Below are 21,120 nucleotides of genomic sequence, written 5' to 3'. Positions count from 1 at the left end.
ATATTATAATACTCCCTCCGTTTCAAAATGTTTGACACCGTTGACTTTTTTAGTACGTATTTGACCATTCGTCTTATTCAAAAAAATTTAAGTAATTATTTATTCTTTTCATATCATTTGATTCATTATTAAATATATTTTCATGTACACATATAGTTTTACATATTTCATAATTTTTTTAATAAGACGAATGGTTAAATACGTGCTAAAAAGTTAAGGCCGTTAAACATTTTGAAATGAAGGGAGTATTGATCTGCGATCTAACAAGTCATACAATGTTAAGCACTCTCACCATTCACCCTGAGAGTTTTATCCTTACATGACAGCAGCACCTCGTGGATGACTCGGTCAAGGTTGGTGTCCCAGGGCCCACCTAGCAGCGTCACTTGTACAGCCTTATGCTTCCACTCTTCTGCACGCTGCCGCATCTCACGCCCCTTCTCCCCTTCCATGGCCTCCAGTGTCATGGCCGCCACCTCTCCTCGCCACGCCTCGCCGCCGATCTCCATCGCGACGCCCCACTCTGTCTGCTTGTACCGGCAGTTCGTCTGCTGCTCCGCGAAGAACAGCCAGCTCAGCATCGGCACGCCGGAGGCGGGGCTCTCCAGCGTCGAGTTCCACCCGGAGTGCGTCAGGAACACACCCACAGCGTCGTGCTCGAGAACCTTATCCTGCGGGCACCACGCCCGGAGGACGCCACTGCCCACGACGCATATTTTGCATGCTGCTTTTCTTCACTATTTTGCATACATAGATCCACCACAAAAAGAGGGGTTTAAAATCATAAAAAAATACATAGCAAGAGTGGAAAGGCATGTATCTAACCAATGTAGAAAAATCTCCCGAAGATTTCGAGTTCAAAACCTTTCCCCCTATATTTTGTTGTTTTCGGAGAGAAACTTCGGTTGAAATGAACAGTTCTCAGGGAGGAAGAAGACTATAAGAAAATGTTTTTGCAGGCGGACCATATAAGGTTTCGCCCGTGAAACAATCTTTGCAGGCAGACCATATATTACGTCCACCTGCAAAGATCCTAATTATCGCAGGCAGACGTATTATACGGTTCGCCTGCGAAGATAGTTTTCGTAGGTGGCACCTTATGTGGTCTGCCTGCAATAAGTTTTTTTTTAGGTGGACGGCTAGCATGATCTTGGTTGCTATTATCGTAGGCGGCCCTTTTTCTCCGAGGGCAATGCCCGCTTGGGAAAAAAATCCCCACGTTGGGAAGAACGATTTTTCTAGTAGTGCTGGTGGTAGCTTAACTGATTAGGCTGCAATTTCTAGTTTATAATAGTCACGTTGTCACATGTAGCATATGCTCTTGCAAGTGCTTTCATATGCTGTGCGTCTGTACCCTCTCATATCGTATATGTCATTCACAGACATGGCCAGAAGCCCTGTACTATTGTCACCTCACCCATCGCGCTTAGGGTTGGGAAGCATTGGAAATATTATTGTGTCCGTTTCGGACCATTTGATTCGAATCCTTAGATCATTTTGATCATAACCCAGACCAGTCGAACTTAGGGGTGAGAAGCATCTGGAATATTATTGTGTCTGTTTCGGACCATTTGATTCGAATCCTAAGATAATTTTTCCAGACCACATAGTATGGGGGAGAAATTGTTTTTTCATCCTTCGGTATGGTGAAATTCGAAGATTTGGCAAACACGTTTTCTTCTGTTTATATACGCTCTTCTTCAACAAAAGCAAAGACGGAATGTGGACCTACATATTAGCATAAGCATCTTTTATAGTCGCAGCTTAAGACACAAGCCAAATAAATTGTGCCAGGGGATTACGACCATTTAGTTTTTATTTTATTTGTCTATCCTCACGCAAATAAAGAAACCACTTCGACAAATAATATATCGGTTCAAATTGAACATCACTAAGATAAATAATTTTTCTGACATCTCTTCTCTATTATGAGTAATTGATTTACCACCTAGTCCTCGTTATAAAGATAAAAAATAAATATAATTATCAAATATGTTTTTAATAATCAGGGGTTGACAGCAATTAGAAAACTATCCAATCAACTCCATGGGGCAAACAAAACCAAACGTATTCACCATGCATTTCTCTTCCGATAATGTAGCCGCTGAGGAAATGCAAAACAGAAAAAGGCATCCCGTGAAGACGGGATAAGTGGATAACCTTCCATTCTTATCCGTTCTCTTTCTGTGTCTCTCTCTCTCCCCGATCCTCGCTTCATCGTCATCCACCGCCCCACCCTCCCTCTGTAACTTCTCTTTTTGTTCCTAGCAGGGGGTTGGGACATGATTCCCATGGCAAGCCCTTTAACAAGATTGGAATTGTCCAGCGCTCGCTATGCTAATGTCACGTCGCCGGTGGTGGCCATGGGGCTCTCGTATGCTAGGGTCCGGGAAGAGATGCAACGAGTTCAAGGTGGGAGGTGAGTTGAGGTGTGTCGCAAACGATGTCTGCGACCATCACACTTGTGTGGGTGTCGAGGATCAGGGCAGCGACGCTCCGAATCAAGGATGGCAACGAGAATGAATGGCATCCCTCCACCTCTAAGGAAGTAGCCATCTCATTTTCGCGCTTGCTTTTTCCTTATTTCCTTTCTCCTCATGGCTCTCATCGGTGTGAAGACATGGTACTCACAGTATTTAATGTCTGGGTATCATGTTCTTGATACCTAGGTATCGAGTAACTGGTACCCAGATTATCCGGATTAGTACCATATGTAACAGGCCTGATACCTCAGGTATCAGGTACCAGGTACCTAGATCAGTCTAACACCCATAGGTACCAGACCTAGTACTGGTATCGGGTACCTAGGTATCAAGTACTTGGTATCTAGATCGGTCTGATAACTGTAGGTACCAGGTACCTAGATCGGTCTGATACCCATAGGTACCAGACTTAGTACTTGTAACATCCTGAAAATTCCCAACAATAAAAATCACTAAAATTTCAAAATTTTTAAAACTTTTGCATCATGCTGGTTGTTATGATTCCTATTGCTTGCCAAACCGTAAATGATCACCAAGAAGGTAAAGAAAAGAACTACATTTAAGCAATAGATATGATTTATGAGAATATAATATTGTTAACCCTACAAATAATTACGCACAAGAAAATAAAGCCAGACAAACGGAAGGTTAATTACTAATTTAAATTAGGGATTAAATACTAAATACGTGAACCATGTGTTGCGTGCTATGACGTCTAAATACACATGAAATGATGACCATTTATAATGGAACTCTATCTATAACATAGTTTCACTAGGAGTAATTAATGGGATATTACTAAACTCTAATGGTCTATATAAAGGTAAACCAATTCACATGAAATAATGGTCATGTAAACAAATTAAGCTTTATACATAAATAAGAATGCGTTGGTGTTTAACTAAACAATTAGATTAATAGTGTACCGAGTCTAAATTTGCTATTTGTAGAATAAATAGATTAAAAATATCCGTGTAAAATATAATGCTACACAAAGAAACTCGACCAATATGCCATTGAATTAATAAGGACACATCGTTATATTAATTCCGATATTACCCGAAAGTCTTCAAAAATATATAAGTTCACTTTAGGGCGAATAATCTAGATTAATCTAAAAAGGACTCATTTGTGCGATAAATAAATAAATATGGGTAATATTAATCTAGGGTGAATACATTGGTTAGAATAACACAAATATTGAGTAAACTTCATTTGTGTAAAAATTAGGATTTATAGAATAAAATTTATATAGGAAATAGGCTTAAATAGGGTTAAATAGCCGGCTAGCACTGTTCATTAGCCCCTAGGTGTTCGACGTGGTCCCCTAGCCCTAGCCCCTCCTCTGCCACGCTGCCTCGCGCCCCACGCGCCGCGCGCCGCTCCGCCTCCCCTCTGCTGCGCCGCTGCCTTGCGCCCCGCGCCGCCGCGCGCCGTCTTGTCGCCGCCGTCGCCCTGCCGCGTCGCCGCGTCATGTCGCCGTTGCCGCGCCGTCTCCATCCCGCCGCGCGCCGACGCCGTCGTCGGTCGCATCCTCTCGAGCCCCACTCCTCCGCGCGTGCCGTCGTCGTCGCCGTCGCATCGACATCATCGCCTCGCCGCGCGCCATCGCCATCGCCGTCGCGTCGGCTTCACTGCCGCGTCGCGCGCCGTCTCGTCGCGCCTCGCGCCCCGCGCCGCCAAGCCATGTGCCGCTGCTGCGCCGTCGTCCGTCGCGTCGCACCACGCCGAGCCCCGTGTCGCGTCCCGTCGCCGCTTCGAGCTGCGCGCCGCCGCTACCGCGCCGCGTCGCCGTCGCGTCGCCTGTCGCCCCGCGCGCCCCGCGAGCCGTCGCCATCGCCGTCACCGCGCGCCGCGCGCCATCGTCGTCGCGCTGCCGCACCCTCGAGCCCCGCGACCCGTCGCTGCCGCGCTGCTCGCCTGTCGCCGTCGGCCTCGCGCCCCGAGCCGCCGCGCGCCCGTCCCATCGCGCCGAGCCCCGTGCCGCCGCGCGCGTCGCGTCGCCCCGCCTGTCACGCCGCTCGCCGCCTCGAGCCCCACGCGCCGCGCCGTCGCGTCGCCCTTCGGGCCGGCCACCCCTCCCCCGCGCCCTATAAAACCCCCCGGCCACCCCCCCTTTCACCCCACACCATCCCCACCCATTCCCCTCTTCCTCTCCTCCTTCCCCTCTTCGTCCCCTCCACCGCGCCGCGCCGCCGCCTTCGTGCCGCCGCGCCGTGCGCCGTCGTCGCGCCGCCCTCGCGCCGCCGCACCGCCGCCTTCGTGCCGCCGCGCCGTGCGCCGACGTCGTGCCGCCGTCGCCGTCGCCGGTAAGCCGCCGTCCCTTCCCTCGTTCCGTCGCCGTCGCCGCCCGGGTGGGAAGGAGCCGAGAGAGAGAGGGAGGAAGGAGCCGGGAGTAGGAAGAGAGAAAAGAAAAGAAAAGAGAGAGAAAGAAAGGAAGAGGAAAAGAGAGGCCGACAGAGAGAGAAAGAGAGAAGAAAGGAAAAAGGGAGAGAAAGAAAAAGAAAGGAAAAGGGAAAAGAGAAAAGAAAAGAAAAGAAAGAGAGGGAGAGAAAAGAGAGAAAAAGAAGGAAAGGAGAAAATAGAAGGGAAATTGGGGGAGAAATTAGGAGGATTTAGGAAATAAAAATGGTCGGGGTTAATAATAGATTATTTTTGGAAATTCCTCGAGCGTAATGGTATTTCGATCGAAATTCCGAGTTAATTATAAATATATGTTTCTTGATCAGATTAGATTAAAATTGGTAGTAATTTAGATATAATTAATAACCAAACAATTAGATGAATTCTTATAGATTATTATAGATTATTTTTGGTAATCTCTATAAGTCATCGGTTCATGGTAGAAATTCGGATTCAATTACTAGGAATCTTAGCCGTGTATTATATTCAATCGTTTAGTCATAGACTAAATTAAATTGTATAATATTTCTAAGATTTCGTCCGATATTTAGCTCGTAATAGAAATTTCTAACCTGTTATATGGATATAATGCTCGGGATGAGTAAATTAAAAACTTATGACAACAAAATATTTATACCCGCAAAATAGTTTAAATCGAAATTGGGTTTGCCGTAGTTCGCAGATAGTAAAGTTAATAAAAAGGAATCGACTTTCGCATTCGACTTTTACTCGGATTTAAGTGAAACTTGAACCTAAATTTATCTAAATTCATAAGCTTTCCAATGATATATAATTCACTATTTAACAAAATATATTTATAATTATAAATTAATTAATATCAAATGATTAGATAATAGTTAACCTAAATAGTGTGCCAATGAATAAAAATGGATATTGTACAGTAGCATAATTATCTTTAACATGTATTGTATAGCTTACAGTAAAAAGCAACTACTCAAATATATGATCCAATAATAAGATATTGTTGCTTACACATATACTATACATCCCATTATAGTGGTACGGTATAGTATTAATTTGCGTGTTGCATAAATTAAATTAAGAGGGAGAGTATGACAAACATGTATATTAGATAAATACTAGTTATAAATCTTGACCTCATATAATTATAATTATAGTTCAACTGTAAATTAGGATTATTCATTGTAAAATTATGTGATGGGATAATCTGTACCCATAATATGATTAACCTGAACAACTCTAACATACAAAGCATGGATAATTATTAACCTTTTATAATTTATTGTGACAAGTAAAATATGTTCATAATTAAAGTAAAGCTTCCATCAATAAAATAATAATACAAATGATTCACTATAACTATTTGATTGATCCTAAATCCATCTAACAACAGAACCTCTAGTAAATAACCGTCCTATGTAGATAGATGCATGCTTAGCCATAATCCTTCCATAGCCACTTGATAGACTAAACCACTGATTAGCCAAATATATATGTATCCCATAAATGCTATGTAGGTTAACTCCTAAATAGGCCACGATGACAATAGAAAGATTAAGAAACTTTAGCCTTAGCATGATTGGGATCCATTAGCAAACACGAATAGTACATTTTGTTGCGCATATTTGATTGTTGTTTGAATATTGGTTTTTCTCGCGTATTATAGACCTTGTGTATCGGTTAGTCGTGAGGCAACGTCTGCAACTTCCAGGAGGTGAAGGTTGATCAAGATTATATCAATAATAAGGATTATCCTGAGCAAGGCAAGTCATCACTATTCTTTGAACATGTTGATCCCAATTGCGAAATTATTTTGTTTACCAATAAAATTGCATGCAATGATGAACATCCTACTTGTGATTATACCATGCCTTGATTATTGTTCACCTTTAAATCTTTGTAACCATAGATACGTACGAGTCCCTAGTCAACTATGACACTTGCTTAGAAATGCTATTTTAGATTCATGCATACTCATATTTATCAAATGCTATATGCTTGGGCAATTACCTTTGGGAAGGTAATTGAGATGCGGCATGTGGAGACATGAGCGCCACATTGCCATGATATTGATGACATGATTTGTGAAAGGAAAATAAAGTAAAACAACTGTTTTCGACTGGGGCGGCTGGAGGACTTGGGTGGTGTCCGGAAAAGGCTAGTGCCGTCCCTGGTCAATTAAGGACCGAGCCATGAAGTTAAGCATGAAACGACCCCCGTACAACCGTACTTCTCGAATGGGTATAGACCTAGCGGATTAGATAGCTGAGCGGAGGCAGTATCCATGCATAATGGTTTCTTGATGTGTGAGGCAGGGGCTCTACGGTGGGGCAGCCATTGGTAGAACCGCGAGGCGGGTGTCTACAGTGGTGTCGTCATTGGTAGGACTGCCATGTGAGAATCTAAAACATAACTATAACTTAATGCATGTGTGAGTCTTCCCTTCCCGGGTGCGCCAGAACTCCTCTCACTGCTAGAAACCGTGTACGCCTAGAGTGCATGAGGATGAAAAGTTCATGGAGCGGGTACTGCCAATGCGAGGTTATCGAAAAGCTTTGCCGTGACGCGTCTCATGTGTTGGGACGAGGCTCATGTGTTGGGCAGTCGCGGAGTGCGGGTAAAGTGTACATCCACTGCAGTGTGAGTAAACCAAATCTATTCGAATAGCCGTGCTCGCGGTTATTGAGCACCGGGACATGTATTACACTTGGCTAGACTCTAAATTCTTAACTTGTGGGGGATGGGATATTGCATGATGAATTTTATGCTGATGGAGCCACTTCCCGAGAGGAGGGAAGGTGGACATCCTCAGAAAACCATGACGATTCAATGGCGGGAAGCTATCCTTGGGATCACAATGGATGGTGGATAGAATCGTCGTTGTTTAAAGTGAACACTGGTACTAAAATTTGATCAGTCTATGCTAGGTTTTAGGCTTGTGAAAAGAATTGTAAAATTAGCTTTATGCAAAAGAACCTGAAGCCATTCTTTGAAATACTCTCTATCATATGCATTGTTGTTGTGGTGGCTTGCTGAGTACGGTTGGTACTCACCCTTGCTATTTATATATCTTTTAGGAGAGTGTTGAAGAGAAGCCCTTGTCGGTACGCTTGCGTATCCCACAAGATGATCGGAGTGCGGTCTTGTTCTAGGTCTCGTTCCCCAGTCGACTGCCTGTGGCATGTTAACCGGGCCCTTATATTATTTTGTCTTCCGCTGTTGTTCTCTGATAGTTGTTGGCCTACCTGGCCCTAATGTAAGTATTTAACTCTTTTAGCCTAAATTCATTCGTGATATGTTGTGATCCAACTATGTATGTGTGTACCAACTACTGATCTAGGGATTGGTACGGATAAACACAGAAGATTTCCGATTTCCAAAATCGGGGGTCTACAGAGCTGGTATCAGAGCATATCGACTGTAGGTCGAGACCCTAGATAGAATGGCCGTTAGTTTCAGGACCCTATATTTTACAAATATATTTTTAAAATGCTAAAAAAAAGTTATGAAAACATTCAAATGTTGTTTCTCATCTTACCTCTCTTCAAAAATATCTGATTCCGATACGCCAAGAAGAAAAAAAAATATTTTTGATACCTTACATCTCAACCCTTCCTTTGACAAGGCGATTTTACCACTTTTGTGATTGAAAAATATTGGTTCTATATTCTCATCCACATTTCAAAATTTTAGAATAAGAACCGAAAGCAATTAAGACGCTATAGGAATATTATTGATTGTGCCGAAACCTCATCCTCGAAAGTAGACGATTGCATCATGATTATATGAAAAACAAGGGAAAAAAAAAAGAAAAAAAAAGGAGAAAGAAAAGATCAGAAATTAACTCATCAATCTGATAACTCATTATTGTTAGTACTAGTTTCCTCTAGTCACACACTCGTATAGTAGAAGTGAAGTCTCGACTAAGCCGTTAGTGACCATAGAAGCTCGACCTGCGACATGGAAGTTCATAAAGAACAATAAGGATAAAAGAAACAGACTGCGTATCTATGAGAAAGCCCGGCAAGAATGCTAAGTTGTTTCCATAAACATACAAGGATCTGAAGATTATGGATCAAAAAGGAACCATGTTTTCGATAAGAGTACATGGACGAAGGATGAAAGAGATTTGAATTTATTGGATTTTAGCTTTAGGGTTGCTTCAAAATTCCAAGGACAAGTCAAACTTATATGGATTTAATCCCCTTAAAACTTTGTTGTATGAGCTGTCTTCAGAAAATATTGAAAAACAAATGAATTTTTGCACTTTTAAATATAGTCTTACAAAGAAAGATTGCTTCAAAAAGAAAGGAAATGTTTGTTTCAAACTATTCAATTGCAAAATTGTCCCCAAAGCCGCTCTGAACTTATATTAGATTTTGGGAATGATCAAAATTAGCTTGAAAAGAAAATTTTCTCTGAAAATTATTTGTGAAATTTTGATTCCAAATAATTTATTGCAAAATTATCTAAATAAAACTTCATGCAAAACCCAATTTTGAGTGCATGTCTTCGAAAGCCTCCTTTCAAAAGGTTTTCCAAGTTGAATTTCAATAATTATTTGCCTAAAGCTTTGCTGTAAAAAAAATAATAATAATAAATAAATTTCTTTCATGAGTTTTCCTTTGAGGTGTTCAAAAGTATTGTTGTTTCAACTTTGAACCATGCATACAAACTATGTGGTATTTTGGCCCTATTGGCAAGAGTGTTCTTTTGCGAAATAAAATCAAATGTTGTTTTGAAAGAAAAAAAAAAATTGATTACAAAAGTTTTTAGTTGCCATGTTGCTTTTTGTTAAACATATGTATGATTATACAAAATCTTGCCTGAAAAATCTATTTTCAAATTATATTTGGTGAGAAAATGTATCTCTTGGAAATTTCAAATGTTTTGCAAACATCACTTCCAAAGGATATTTGTGCAAAATCATTTTGATAAAAAAAAAATCTACTTTGTGAACGCAAAAGTATATTCCCTTTTAAATTGCTTTCAAAATTTCTTATTTTAAGGGGGTAGCCTATGTGGAGAAACCTCAAGAGAATCAAATAACTTGTGAGAAAAATATGGACAAGGAATACTGTATACCAAGGTATATTTGCCCTTGGACAAAGGATTTGAAGTATCATTGGATAGTAAAACTGCAAGAGATGTGACCATAACCCTTGTTGACAAGATTCATAATATAAAGAAATGAAGGATTTAATAGATGAAGAAGGAAGACAACAATTCAGCATTGTCATGCTACTATTGATGCCTAGTATAGTAGTTTACTAACCTACAACCTACTAACTTCTAACAAGAAGAAATCTACCACAGAACTTGAAGACATGGACCAACCGACATCGAGAAACAAGGACTCCTCCAACCTACAGGACCCCCAAAATATGGGAATAAACCAGCCCATGCTACTCCTTGAAGATCCTCCCCAAGCTTCCAAGAACAAAGGACGAGTCCAAGCCTCACTAAAGCCTGAAGACTACACCATCAATCTGAATCACCTAAAGCAATATTCTTCGAATGAAAGGTGCCACCTGACTCCAGCAAAACGAAGGATAAATGTCACGTGTTATAGATGTGGCGAGGAAGGACATTGTGCCTTGGATTGCCCTAAGAAAAAGCTAGGAAATGGACAAGTAAGAAATATACCCCGACACCCAAAAAGGAAAATGAGGGCAGAAATACCACCAAAACCGATGCCACATTCACCCTATCCAAAACCTATGTATCAGCAATTTCGTAGACAAGGAACTACACCACATTGGTGGAAGGGAAAACGGAAAAGAAAAGCGTCATCACTAATAACATATGCTGAACTTGATCTCAGTAAAATGGGAATAGAAATCGGTGATTTGCCTGAAGAAGTTGAAGAGCTACAACTATGGCAACGAAAGAGAGATGGCTGTTGTTTTTCTTGTGGACAATTTGGACATTATGCGATAGGCTGTACTCAAGACACCAATGAAGAACAAGAAACACTGCCTTCACAGATCAGCCCGGAAGAGGATAGAGTTCCAGACCCATCCAAAGAAGTTTCGAAGATTAAGGCATGTAGTCGTTGCGGAGAGATAGGACACTACGGTAGTAATTGCGTTACTCAATGCCCCTACTGTGACGAAGACCATCAAAATGGAGAATGCCCTACAACGAAGATCACGTGCTTCCTCTGTGAAAAGATGGACCATGTGCCACAAGACTGTCAACTAAGTCCGTTGCTGACCAAGGCGGCGGAAGTACAAAGAGTGTCGCTTCGCTTCGCCCATCAACTCATGACGTCCGGAAGCCACGAAGACCCTGGAGTTCCAACCTTCGATTAGCATGTTTTGTTGTCGAACAATATTTTAGTCGAACTAGTTTAATGACACCGTAGTCCCACTAAATCTCGGGGACGAGATTTCTTTAAGGGGGGTAGGTTTGTAACATCCTGAAAATTCCCAACAATAAAAATCACTAAAATTTCAAAATTTTTAAAACTTTTGCATCATGCTGGTTGTTATGATTCCTATTGCTTGCCAAACCGTAAATGATCACCAAGAAGGTAAAGAAAAGAACTACATTTAAGCAATAGATATGATTTATGAGAATATAATATTGTTAACCCTACAAATAATTACGCACAAGAAAATAAAGCCAGACAAACGGAAGGTTAATTACTAATTTAAATTAGGGATTAAATACTAAATACGTGAACCATGTGTTGCGTGCTATGACGTCTAAATACACATGAAATGATGACCATTTATAATGGAACTCTATCTATAACATAGTTTCACTAGGAGTAATTAATGGGATATTACTAAACTCTAATGGTCTATATAAAGGTAAACCAATTCACATGAAATAATGGTCATGTAAACAAATTAAGCTTTATACATAAATAAGAATGCGTTGGTGTTTAACTAAACAATTAGATTAATAGTGTACCGAGTCTAAATTTGCTATTTGTAGAATAAATAGATTAAAAATATCCGTGTAAAATATAATGCTACACAAAGAAACTCGACCAATATGCCATTGAATTAATAAGGACACATCGTTATATTAATTCCGATATTACCCGAAAGTCTTCAAAAATATATAAGTTCACTTTAGGGCGAATAATCTAGATTAATCTAAAAAGGACTCATTTGTGCGATAAATAAATAAATATGGGTAATATTAATCTAGAGTGAATACATTGGTTAGAATAACACAAATATTGAGTAAACTTCATTTGTGTAAAAATTAGGATTTATAGAATAAAATTTATATAGGAAATAGGCTTAAATAGGGTTAAATAGCCGGCTAGCACTGTTCATTAGCCCCTAGGTGTTCGACGTGGTCCCCTAGCCCTAGCCCCTCCTCTGCCACGCTGCCTCGCGCCCCACGCGCCGCGCGCCGCTCCGCCTCCCCTCTGCTGCGCCGCTGCCTTGCGCCCCGCGCCGCCGCGCGCCGTCTTGTCGCCGCCGTCGCCCTGCCGCGTCGCCGCGTCATGTCGCCGTTGCCGCGCCGTCTCCATCCCGCCGCGCGCCGACGCCGTCGTCGGTCGCATCCTCTCGAGCCCCACTCCTCCGCGCGTGCCGTCGTCGTCGCCGTCGCATCGACATCATCGCCTCGCCGCGCGCCATCGCCATCGCCGTCGCGTCGGCTTCACTGCCGCGTCGCGCGCCGTCTCGTCGCGCCTCGCGCCCCGCGCCGCCAAGCCATGTGCCGCTGCTGCGCCGTCGTCCGTCGCGTCGCACCACGCCGAGCCCCGTGTCGCGTCCCGTCGCCGCTTCGAGCTGCGCGCCGCCGCGACCGCGCCGCGTCGCCGTCGCGTCGCCTGTCGCCCCGCGCGCCCCACGAGCCGTCGCCATCGCCGTCACCGCGCGCCGCGCGCCATCGTCGTCGCGCTGCCGCACCCTCGAGCCCCGCGACCCGTCGCTGCCGCGCTGCTCGCCTGTCGCCGTCGGCCTCGCGCCCCGAGCCGCCGCGCGCCCGTCCCATCGCGCCGAGCCCCGTGCCGCCGCGCGCGTCGCGTCGCCCCGCCTGTCACGCCGCTCGCCGCCTCGAGCCCCACGCGCCGCGCCGTCGCGTCGCCATTAGGGCCGGCCACCCCTCCCCCGCGCCCTATAAAACCCCCCGGCCACCCCCCCTTTCACCCCACACCATCCCCACCCAGTCCCCTCTTCCTCTCCTCCTTCCCCTCTTCGTCCCCTCCACCGCGCCGCGCCGCCGCCTTCGTGCCGCCGCGCCGTGCGCCGTCGTCGCGCCGCCCTCGCGCCGCCGCACCGCCGCCTTCGTGCCGCCGCGCCGTGCGCCGACGTCGTGCCGCCGTCGCCGTCGCCGGTAAGCCGCCGTCCCTTCCCTCGTTCCGTCGCCGTCGCCGCCCGGGTGGGAAGGAGCCGAGAGAGAGAGGGAGGAAGGAGCCGGGAGTAGGAAGAGAGAAAAGAAAAGAAAAGAGAGAGAAAGAAAGGAAGAGGAAAAGAGAGGCCGACAGAGAGAGAAAGAGAGAAGAAAGGAAAAAGGGAGAGAAAGAAAAAGAAAGGAAAAGGGAAAAGAGAAAAGAAAAGAAAAGAAAGAGAGGGAGAGAAAAGAGAGAAAAAGAAGGAAAGGAGAAAATAGAAGGGAAATTGGGGGAGAAATTAGGAGGATTTAGGAAATAAAAATGGTCGGGGTTAATAATAGATTATTTTTGGAAATTCCTCGAGCGTAATGGTATTTCGATCGAAATTCCGAGTTAATTATAAATATATGTTTCTTGATCAGATTAGATTAAAATTGGTAGTAATTTAGATATAATTAATAACCAAACAATTAGATGAATTCTTATAGATTATTATAGATTATTTTTGGTAATCTCTATAAGTCATCGGTTCATGGTAGAAATTCGGATTCAATTACTAGGAATCTTAGCCGTGTATTATATTCAATCGTTTAGTCATAGACTAAATTAAATTGTATAATATTTCTAAGATTTCGTCCGATATTTAGCTCGTAATAGAAATTTCTAACCTGTTATATGGATATAATGCTCGGGATGAGTAAATTAAAAACTTATGACAACAAAATATTTATACCCGCAAAATAGTTTAAATCGAAATTGGGTTTGCCGTAGTTCGCAGATAGTAAAGTTAATAAAAAGGAATCGACTTTCGCATTCGACTTTTACTCGGATTTAAGTGAAACTTGAACCTAAATTTATCTAAATTCATAAGCTTTCCAATGATATATAATTCACTATTTAACAAAATATATTTATAATTATAAATTAATTAATATCAAATGATTAGATAATAGTTAACCTAAATAGTGTGCCAATGAATAAAAATGGATATTGTACAGTAGCATAATTATCTTTAACATGTATTGTATAGCTTACAGTAAAAAGCAACTACTCAAATATATGATCCAATAATAAGATATTGTTGCTTACACATATACTATACATCCCATTATAGTGGTACGGTATAGTATTAATTTGCGTGTTGCATAAATTAAATTAAGAGGGAGAGTATGACAAACATGTATATTAGATAAATACTAGTTATAAATCTTGACCTCATATAATTATAATTATAGTTCAACTGTAAATTAGGATTATTCATTGTAAAATTATGTGATGGGATAATCTGTACCCATAATATGATTAACCTGAACAACTCTAACATACAAAGCATGGATAATTATTAACCTTTTATAATTTATTGTGACAAGTAAAATATGTTCATAATTAAAGTAAAGCTTCCATCAATAAAATAATAATACAAATGATTCACTATAACTATTTGATTGATCCTAAATCCATCTAACAACAGAACCTCTAGTAAATAACCGTCCTATGTAGATAGATGCATGCTTAGCCATAATCCTTCCATAGCCACTTGATAGACTAAACCACTGATTAGCCAAATATATATGTATCCCATAAATGCTATGTAGGTTAACTCCTAAATAGGCCACGATGACAATAGAAAGATTAAGAAACTTTAGCCTTAGCATGATTGGGATCCATTAGCAAACACGAATAGTACATTTTGTTGCGCATATTTGATTGTTGTTTGAATATTGGTTTTTCTCGCGTATTATAGACCTTGTGTATCGGTTAGTCGTGAGGCAACGTCTGCAACTTCCAGGAGGTGAAGGTTGATCAAGATTATATCAATAATAAGGATTATCCTGAGCAAGGCAAGTCATCACTATTCTTTGAACATGTTGATCCCAATTGCGAAATTATTTTGTTTACCAATAAAATTGCATGCAATGATGAACATCCTACTTGTGATTATACCATGCCTTGATTATTGTTCACCTTTAAATCTTTGTAACCATAGATACGTACGAGTCCCTAGTCAACTATGACACTTGCTTAGAAATGCTATTTTAGATTCATGCATACTCATATTTATCAAATGCTATATGCTTGGGCAATTACCTTTGGGAAGGTAATTGAGATGCGGCATGTGGAGACATGAGCGCCACATTGCCATGATATTGATGACATGATTTGTGAAAGGAAAATAAAGTAAAACAACTGTTTTCGACTGGGGCGGCTGGAGGACTTGGGTGGTGTCCGGAAAAGGCTAGTGCCGTCCCTGGTCAATTAAGGACCGAGCCATGAAGTTAAGCATGAAACGACCCCCGTACAACCGTACTTCTCGAATGGGTATAGACCTAGCGGATTAGATAGCTGAGCGGAGGCAGTATCCATGCATAGTGGTTTCTTGATGTGTGAGGCAGGGGCTCTACGGTGGGGCAGCCATTGGTAGAACCGCGAGGCGGGTGTCTACAGTGGTGTCGTCATTGGTAGGACTGCCATGTGAGAATCTAAAACATAACTATAACTTAATGCATGTGTGAGTCTTCCCTTCCCGGGTGCGCCAGAACTCCTCTCACTGCTAGAAACCGTGTACGCCTAGAGTGCATGAGGATGAAAAGTTCATGGAGCGGGTACTGCCAATGCGAGGTTATCGAAAAGCTTTGCCGTGACGCGTCTCATGTGTTGGGAGGAGGCTCATGTGTTGGGCAGTCGCGGAGTGCGGGTAAAGTGTACATCCACTGCAGTGTGAGTAAACCAAATCTATTCGAATAGTCGTGCTCGCGGTTATTGAGCACCGGGACATGTATTACACTTGGCTAGACTCTAAATTCTTAACTTGTGGGGGATGGGATATTGCATGATGAATTTTATGCTGATGGAGCCACTTCCCGAGAGGAGGGAAGGTGGACATCCTCAGAAAACCATGACGATTCAATGGCGGGAAGCTATCCTTGGGATCACAATGGATGGTGGACAGAATCGTCGTTGTTTAAAGTGAACACTGGTACTAAAATTTGATCAGTCTATGCTAGGTTTTAGGCTTGTGAAAAGAATTGTAAAATTAGCTTTATGCAAAAGAACCTGAAGCCATTCTTTGAAATACCCTCTATCATATGCATTGTTGTTGTGGTGGCTTGCTGAGTACGGTTGGTACTCACCCTTGCTATTTATATATCTTTTAGGAGAGTGTTGAAGAGAAGCCCTTGTCGGTACGCTTGCGTATCCCACAAGATGATCGGAGTGCGGTCTTGTTCTAGGTCTCGTTCCCCAGTCGACTGCCTGTGGCATGTTAACCGGGCCCTTATATTATTTTGTCTTCCGCTGTTGTTCTCTGATAGTTGTTGGCCTACCTGTCCCTAATGTAAGTATTTAACTCTTTTAGCCTAAATTCATTCGTGATATGTTGTGATCCAACTATGTATGTGTGTACCAACTACTGATCCAGGGATTGGTACGGATAAACACAGAAGATTTCCGATTTCCAAAATCGGGGGTCTACAGTACTGGTATCGAGTACCTAGGTATCAAGTACTTGGTATCTAGATCGGTCTGATACCTGTAGGTACCAGGTACCTAGATCGGTGTGATACCCATAGGTACCAGACTTAGTACTGATATCGGGTACCTAGGTATCAAGTACTTGGTATCTAGATCGGTCTGATATCCATATGTATCAGGCCTGGTACTAGGTATCGGGTACCTGATACCTAGACCAATCTAGTACTCAAATTGGCCCTGGTGTTAGCATCATAACAATCGAAACAGGTGCGTTGTGTCTCTAGTGAGAAAATGTGCACTGACGTGTGGTCCCTTGTGAGGACACGAAGAGACGTGGGCTGACAAATGAACCCTCACATGGGGTGAAGTTGATAAAATAATAGGAGAGAGTAGTTAGTCCGAAAATACTTGTATCCGGTCGACCGGCGCGGGGGAGCCGGATCAGGCGCTCCCCCCGCGCACTCCTCCCCACGTGCGTACCTGGTCCGCCCACTTCCCCTCCTATTTTCCCATAAAAAATGTTTCACCTAGTATACTTATAATGTTTCACTATTTATAGGTCTAATGTTGCAGTGAATTAAAATATTCTTTTGCAAGAAAAAACCCACATATTTTGGAAACTCTCTATTAAGAGGATTTGGTTTATTTTTTGTTCCATCAAAAATGTTTCACATAATGTATTCACAATATTTCACTATGTATAAATTTAATGTTGTAGTGAACAAAATATTCTATTGCAACAAAAAAACCCACATATTTTGAAAATCCCCTATTAAGAGAATTTGGTTTATTTTTTTGTTCCACCGAAAAATGTTTCACCTAGTGTGCACATAATGTTTCACTATGTATAAATCAGATGTTGCAGTGAACTGAAACATTCTTTCGCTATTTGCTGAAACATTGTTTTTATATAAGGTGAAACAACGCCCGATTTAAACGAGTGAAACATTTTCGATCTACTTAGTGAAACAATTCCGATATACCTAGTGAAATATCGTGCAACATTTAAAAAAAATTCAATAATAAGCTAAATTTTTTTTCGTCGGAATATATCCATGTGTACTCAATGCAAAACGCAAGAAGAATTTTATATTCGAATTAGATGCTCTTATTAAGACTAAATAAACCACATGACATGGCTACTTGGTTAGTAGGTTGAATATTATAATATTGATCTGCGATCTAACAAGTCATACACTCTCACCATTCACCCTGCTAATTTTATCCTTACACGACAGCAACACGTCGTGGATGACTCGGTCAAGGTTGGTGTCCCCGGGCCCACCTGGCAGCGTCACTCGTACAGCCTTCTCTTTCCACTCTTGTGCACGCCGCCGTATCTCACGCCCCTTCTTCCCCTCCATGGCCTCCCGTATCATCGCCGCCACCTCCCCTCGCCGCGCGTTACCGCCGATCTCCATCCCGATGCCCCACTCCGTCCTCTTGTACCGGCAGTTCGTCTGCTGCTCCGCGAAGAAGGGCCAGCTCAGCATCGGCACGCCGGCGGCTAGGCTCTCCAGTGTCGAGTTCCACCCGGAGTGCGTCAGGAACACGCCCACGGCGTCGTGCTCGAGGACCTTCTCCTGCGGGCACCACGCCGGGAGGACGCCACGGCCCTCGACGGCGGCGTGGAACTCCGGCGGCAGCGCGGCGGCGTCGCCCTCTCCCCCCTTGACGAGGTCTGGGCGGACGACCCACACGAAGGCGTAGCCGCTGTCGGCGAGCCCCCACGCGAACTCCAGCAGCTGCTCGCTCGTCATCACCGCGATGCTGCCGTAGCTCACGTACACGACGGAGCTGGGCCGGTGGCCGTCGAGCCACTCGAGGAGGCCGTCCTGCTCCTTCCAGAGGTTGGAACCCACGCCGTGCAGCGGGCTTCCGGTGGGGACGGCGCGGCGGACGTGGAGGTGGAGCGGGCCGACGGCGTAGACCGGCGGCGGGAGGACGGCGCGCATGGCGTCCAGCGCCGGCCGCTCGAGGTCGTCGAAGGTGTTGAGGATGACGGCGTCGGGGAGGGACAGCCGCTCGGCCTCGCGCATGATGAAGTTGAGCATCACGTCGCCGAGGTCCGTGGTGCGGATGAAGCTGGGGTAGTCGCGCAGCTGGACGCCGTCGCACATGCCGCGGGCGGCGGCGCCGTCGACCACCGTGTCGAGGTACCCGTCGGTGAGCTGCGCCGCGTCCCGGAGCGGCACCAGGCCACGGTCGATGAGCTCGCGGTAGAGGCGACACCCCACGAAGCCGCAGGCGCTGGCCGTCCACAGCGCGGCGCACGGCACGCCGATCACCCTGGCGGCGTCGTACGCGAACGACATGAGGCCGTCGGCGACGAGGCAGGTGACCGGCGGCGACCCCGACGCCGGCTCATTGAGCCTCGACAGCAGCGCAAGGAGGTGGCCGAGGCAGTTCGTCATGGTGGACTGGCACAGCGCGGGGATGTCCTGCGTGGCGTCCTCGTCCTCGCCAGACATCGCCGGTAGCCCGTCGGGGATGGCGGCGAAGACGAAGCCCGGCACGCCGTCGAGCGCGGCGGCGCCACGGGAGGCGAGGAGGCGGCGGTGGTTGAACTCGGTGTTGACGAAGGTGACGTGGAAGCCCCGGGCGTGGAGCAGCTTGGCGAGGTGCAGCGTCGGCGTGATGTCACCCTGCGACGGGTACGGCACGCACACGGCGTGCGGCGGCTTGTCGCCGGTGGCGCCCATCGCCGATGCCATTCTATGCCCGTTAATTAGTTTGCAGCAGAGAAAGAGAGATCGCTAGCTGTTCGTCTGGTAATGGGGAGATTACATTGGAGTCTGTTTTATAGTCAACTGAGACGTGTTAAAGTTGGGGTGTGGCTAAGGAGAGATGGATCGCTTGGAGCGATCACCCCTTGTCCCCCTATACGCTCATCCCCTTTCTTCTCCCCTTCTTCTCTTCCTACTACACCATAAATTTTAAAAAAATAAAAATAAAGTTAAAAAAATTATGTATAGAAATACTATATGTAAAAAATATTTGAATTCAAATTCAAATTTAAAACGAATATGTAAACTTTTAACTTATAAACATTGGGTCTATAAATTAATATTTGAATTCAAATTAAAATTTGAATCGGGCATGTAAACTTTTGACTTATAAACTTTGGGTCTATAAACTTTAGGTTTATAAACATTAGTACAGAAATACTATATTAAAAAATATTTGAATTCAAATTCAAAGTTGAATCGAATATATAAACTTGTTGACTTATAAACTTTGGATCTCTAAACTTTATATGTGTAAACTTGAGCTGCATAAATCTATCTATCTATCAATCTATCTATTATTATATTATATATATACTAAAAGTCCATTAAACTTCCTACAAACGTTACTAAGCCGCCACATGGCATTTCTACAAATGTTCCTAGGCCGCCAAGTGGCGCTCTAATAAATTAGAGAAAGTCCAAGAAAAAATAAAAATATTTGATTTTCATTTAATCTGGTGAACCTATATTTTTTAACCGTTAGATCTAACTAAAAAAATACCAAATAGAATTATATTTAGAAAGCACCACGTTCTACGTCGATCCATCCCGTACGTGTACGTGCATGTACGTGCATACTTCGTTCGTGGCCCCTTCCCTTCCTTTCTTTTTTTTCTTTTTTTTTCACTCTCATGAGATAAAAACCAAATTAATAATTTCAGCCAATAGTTGTAAAAATATATGTTATTCCGAGTTGTATTCTATCACAAGTTCATTAAACTTCCTACGAACACACTTAAGTCATCATGTGACACCCTATATACTCTCCTAAACCATCGCGTGGCACTCTAATAAATTAGAAAAATCTTAAAAATTATGAGAAAAAAGAAAAAAATATCTGACCATCCATTATAACTTATAAACCGGTGAACCTATTATTTCTAACCATTAGATATATCTTAATTATCTGTTTCCAATAAAAGAAATCTCCTCTCTCTATATATGTATTCCTCCCTCAGTGGTATGTACGTGAATTTCCTATTTTATAGCTACCAACCCCATATAAAAACTTAAGTGACCATAATTGTTAATTGTTAGTAAGTTATATAACAAACCACAACGATGAAGAGAAATCAAAATATTGAATAGGTTTTCAACGTGCGTGCTGCTTGCTTTAATTTGGTTAACCAAATAGGCTAACCTATTCTTGCTAGGATTATCAATGCAATGAGCATTAGGTCTACAAATGAGGGTGTGCATGCACGTGTTTTCATCCTCCTAAGCTCTACTAGTTTTATCTTTTACTGGCTAAACAACAAGCACCCTAAATAATCAGCAAATTTGCGAACACATCTAAATTTAGATCCATGGTGCCTTTAAAAAAATTAATGATTCAACCGTGGTAAACTTCTACGGAAAAAAATAATTTCTAGGGCATGTCATCCTAATTACCATTTAAATATATATATATTTAGATGTTCATTAAACTTCATACAAACACACCTATACTACCACATGCTACGCATATAAA

At 43.3% G+C, this 21,120-nt stretch overlaps 2 protein-coding genes across 2 annotated transcripts; both read right to left on the bottom strand.

Moving 5' to 3' along the window:
- Positions 1-278: 278 nt before the first annotated feature.
- On the bottom strand, positions 279-1,386 carry LOC112938721 (UDP-glycosyltransferase 85A5). The gene is made up of 2 exons (XM_026024939.1): positions 1,355-1,386; positions 279-732 (listed from the first exon to the last, which is right to left on the bottom strand). Exons 1-2 carry the CDS (start codon positions 1,384-1,386, stop codon positions 279-281), a joined length of 486 nt encoding a protein of 161 aa, XP_025880724.1.
- A 16,318-nt stretch (positions 1,387-17,704) lies between these two features.
- On the bottom strand, positions 17,705-19,446 carry LOC4335485 (UDP-glycosyltransferase 85A3). The gene has a single exon (XM_015778634.3). The coding sequence runs from the start codon at positions 19,353-19,355 to the stop codon at positions 17,832-17,834; it is 1,524 nt and encodes a 507-aa protein (XP_015634120.1). The 5' UTR covers positions 19,356-19,446; the 3' UTR covers positions 17,705-17,831.
- Positions 19,447-21,120: the final 1,674 nt, after the last annotated feature.

Source organism: Oryza sativa, chromosome 4 (genome assembly GCF_034140825.1).
Source record: "Oryza sativa Japonica Group chromosome 4, ASM3414082v1".
NCBI lineage: Eukaryota > Viridiplantae > Streptophyta > Magnoliopsida > Poales > Poaceae > Oryza > Oryza sativa.
This window is presented reverse-complemented; position numbering and strand designations above follow the sequence as displayed.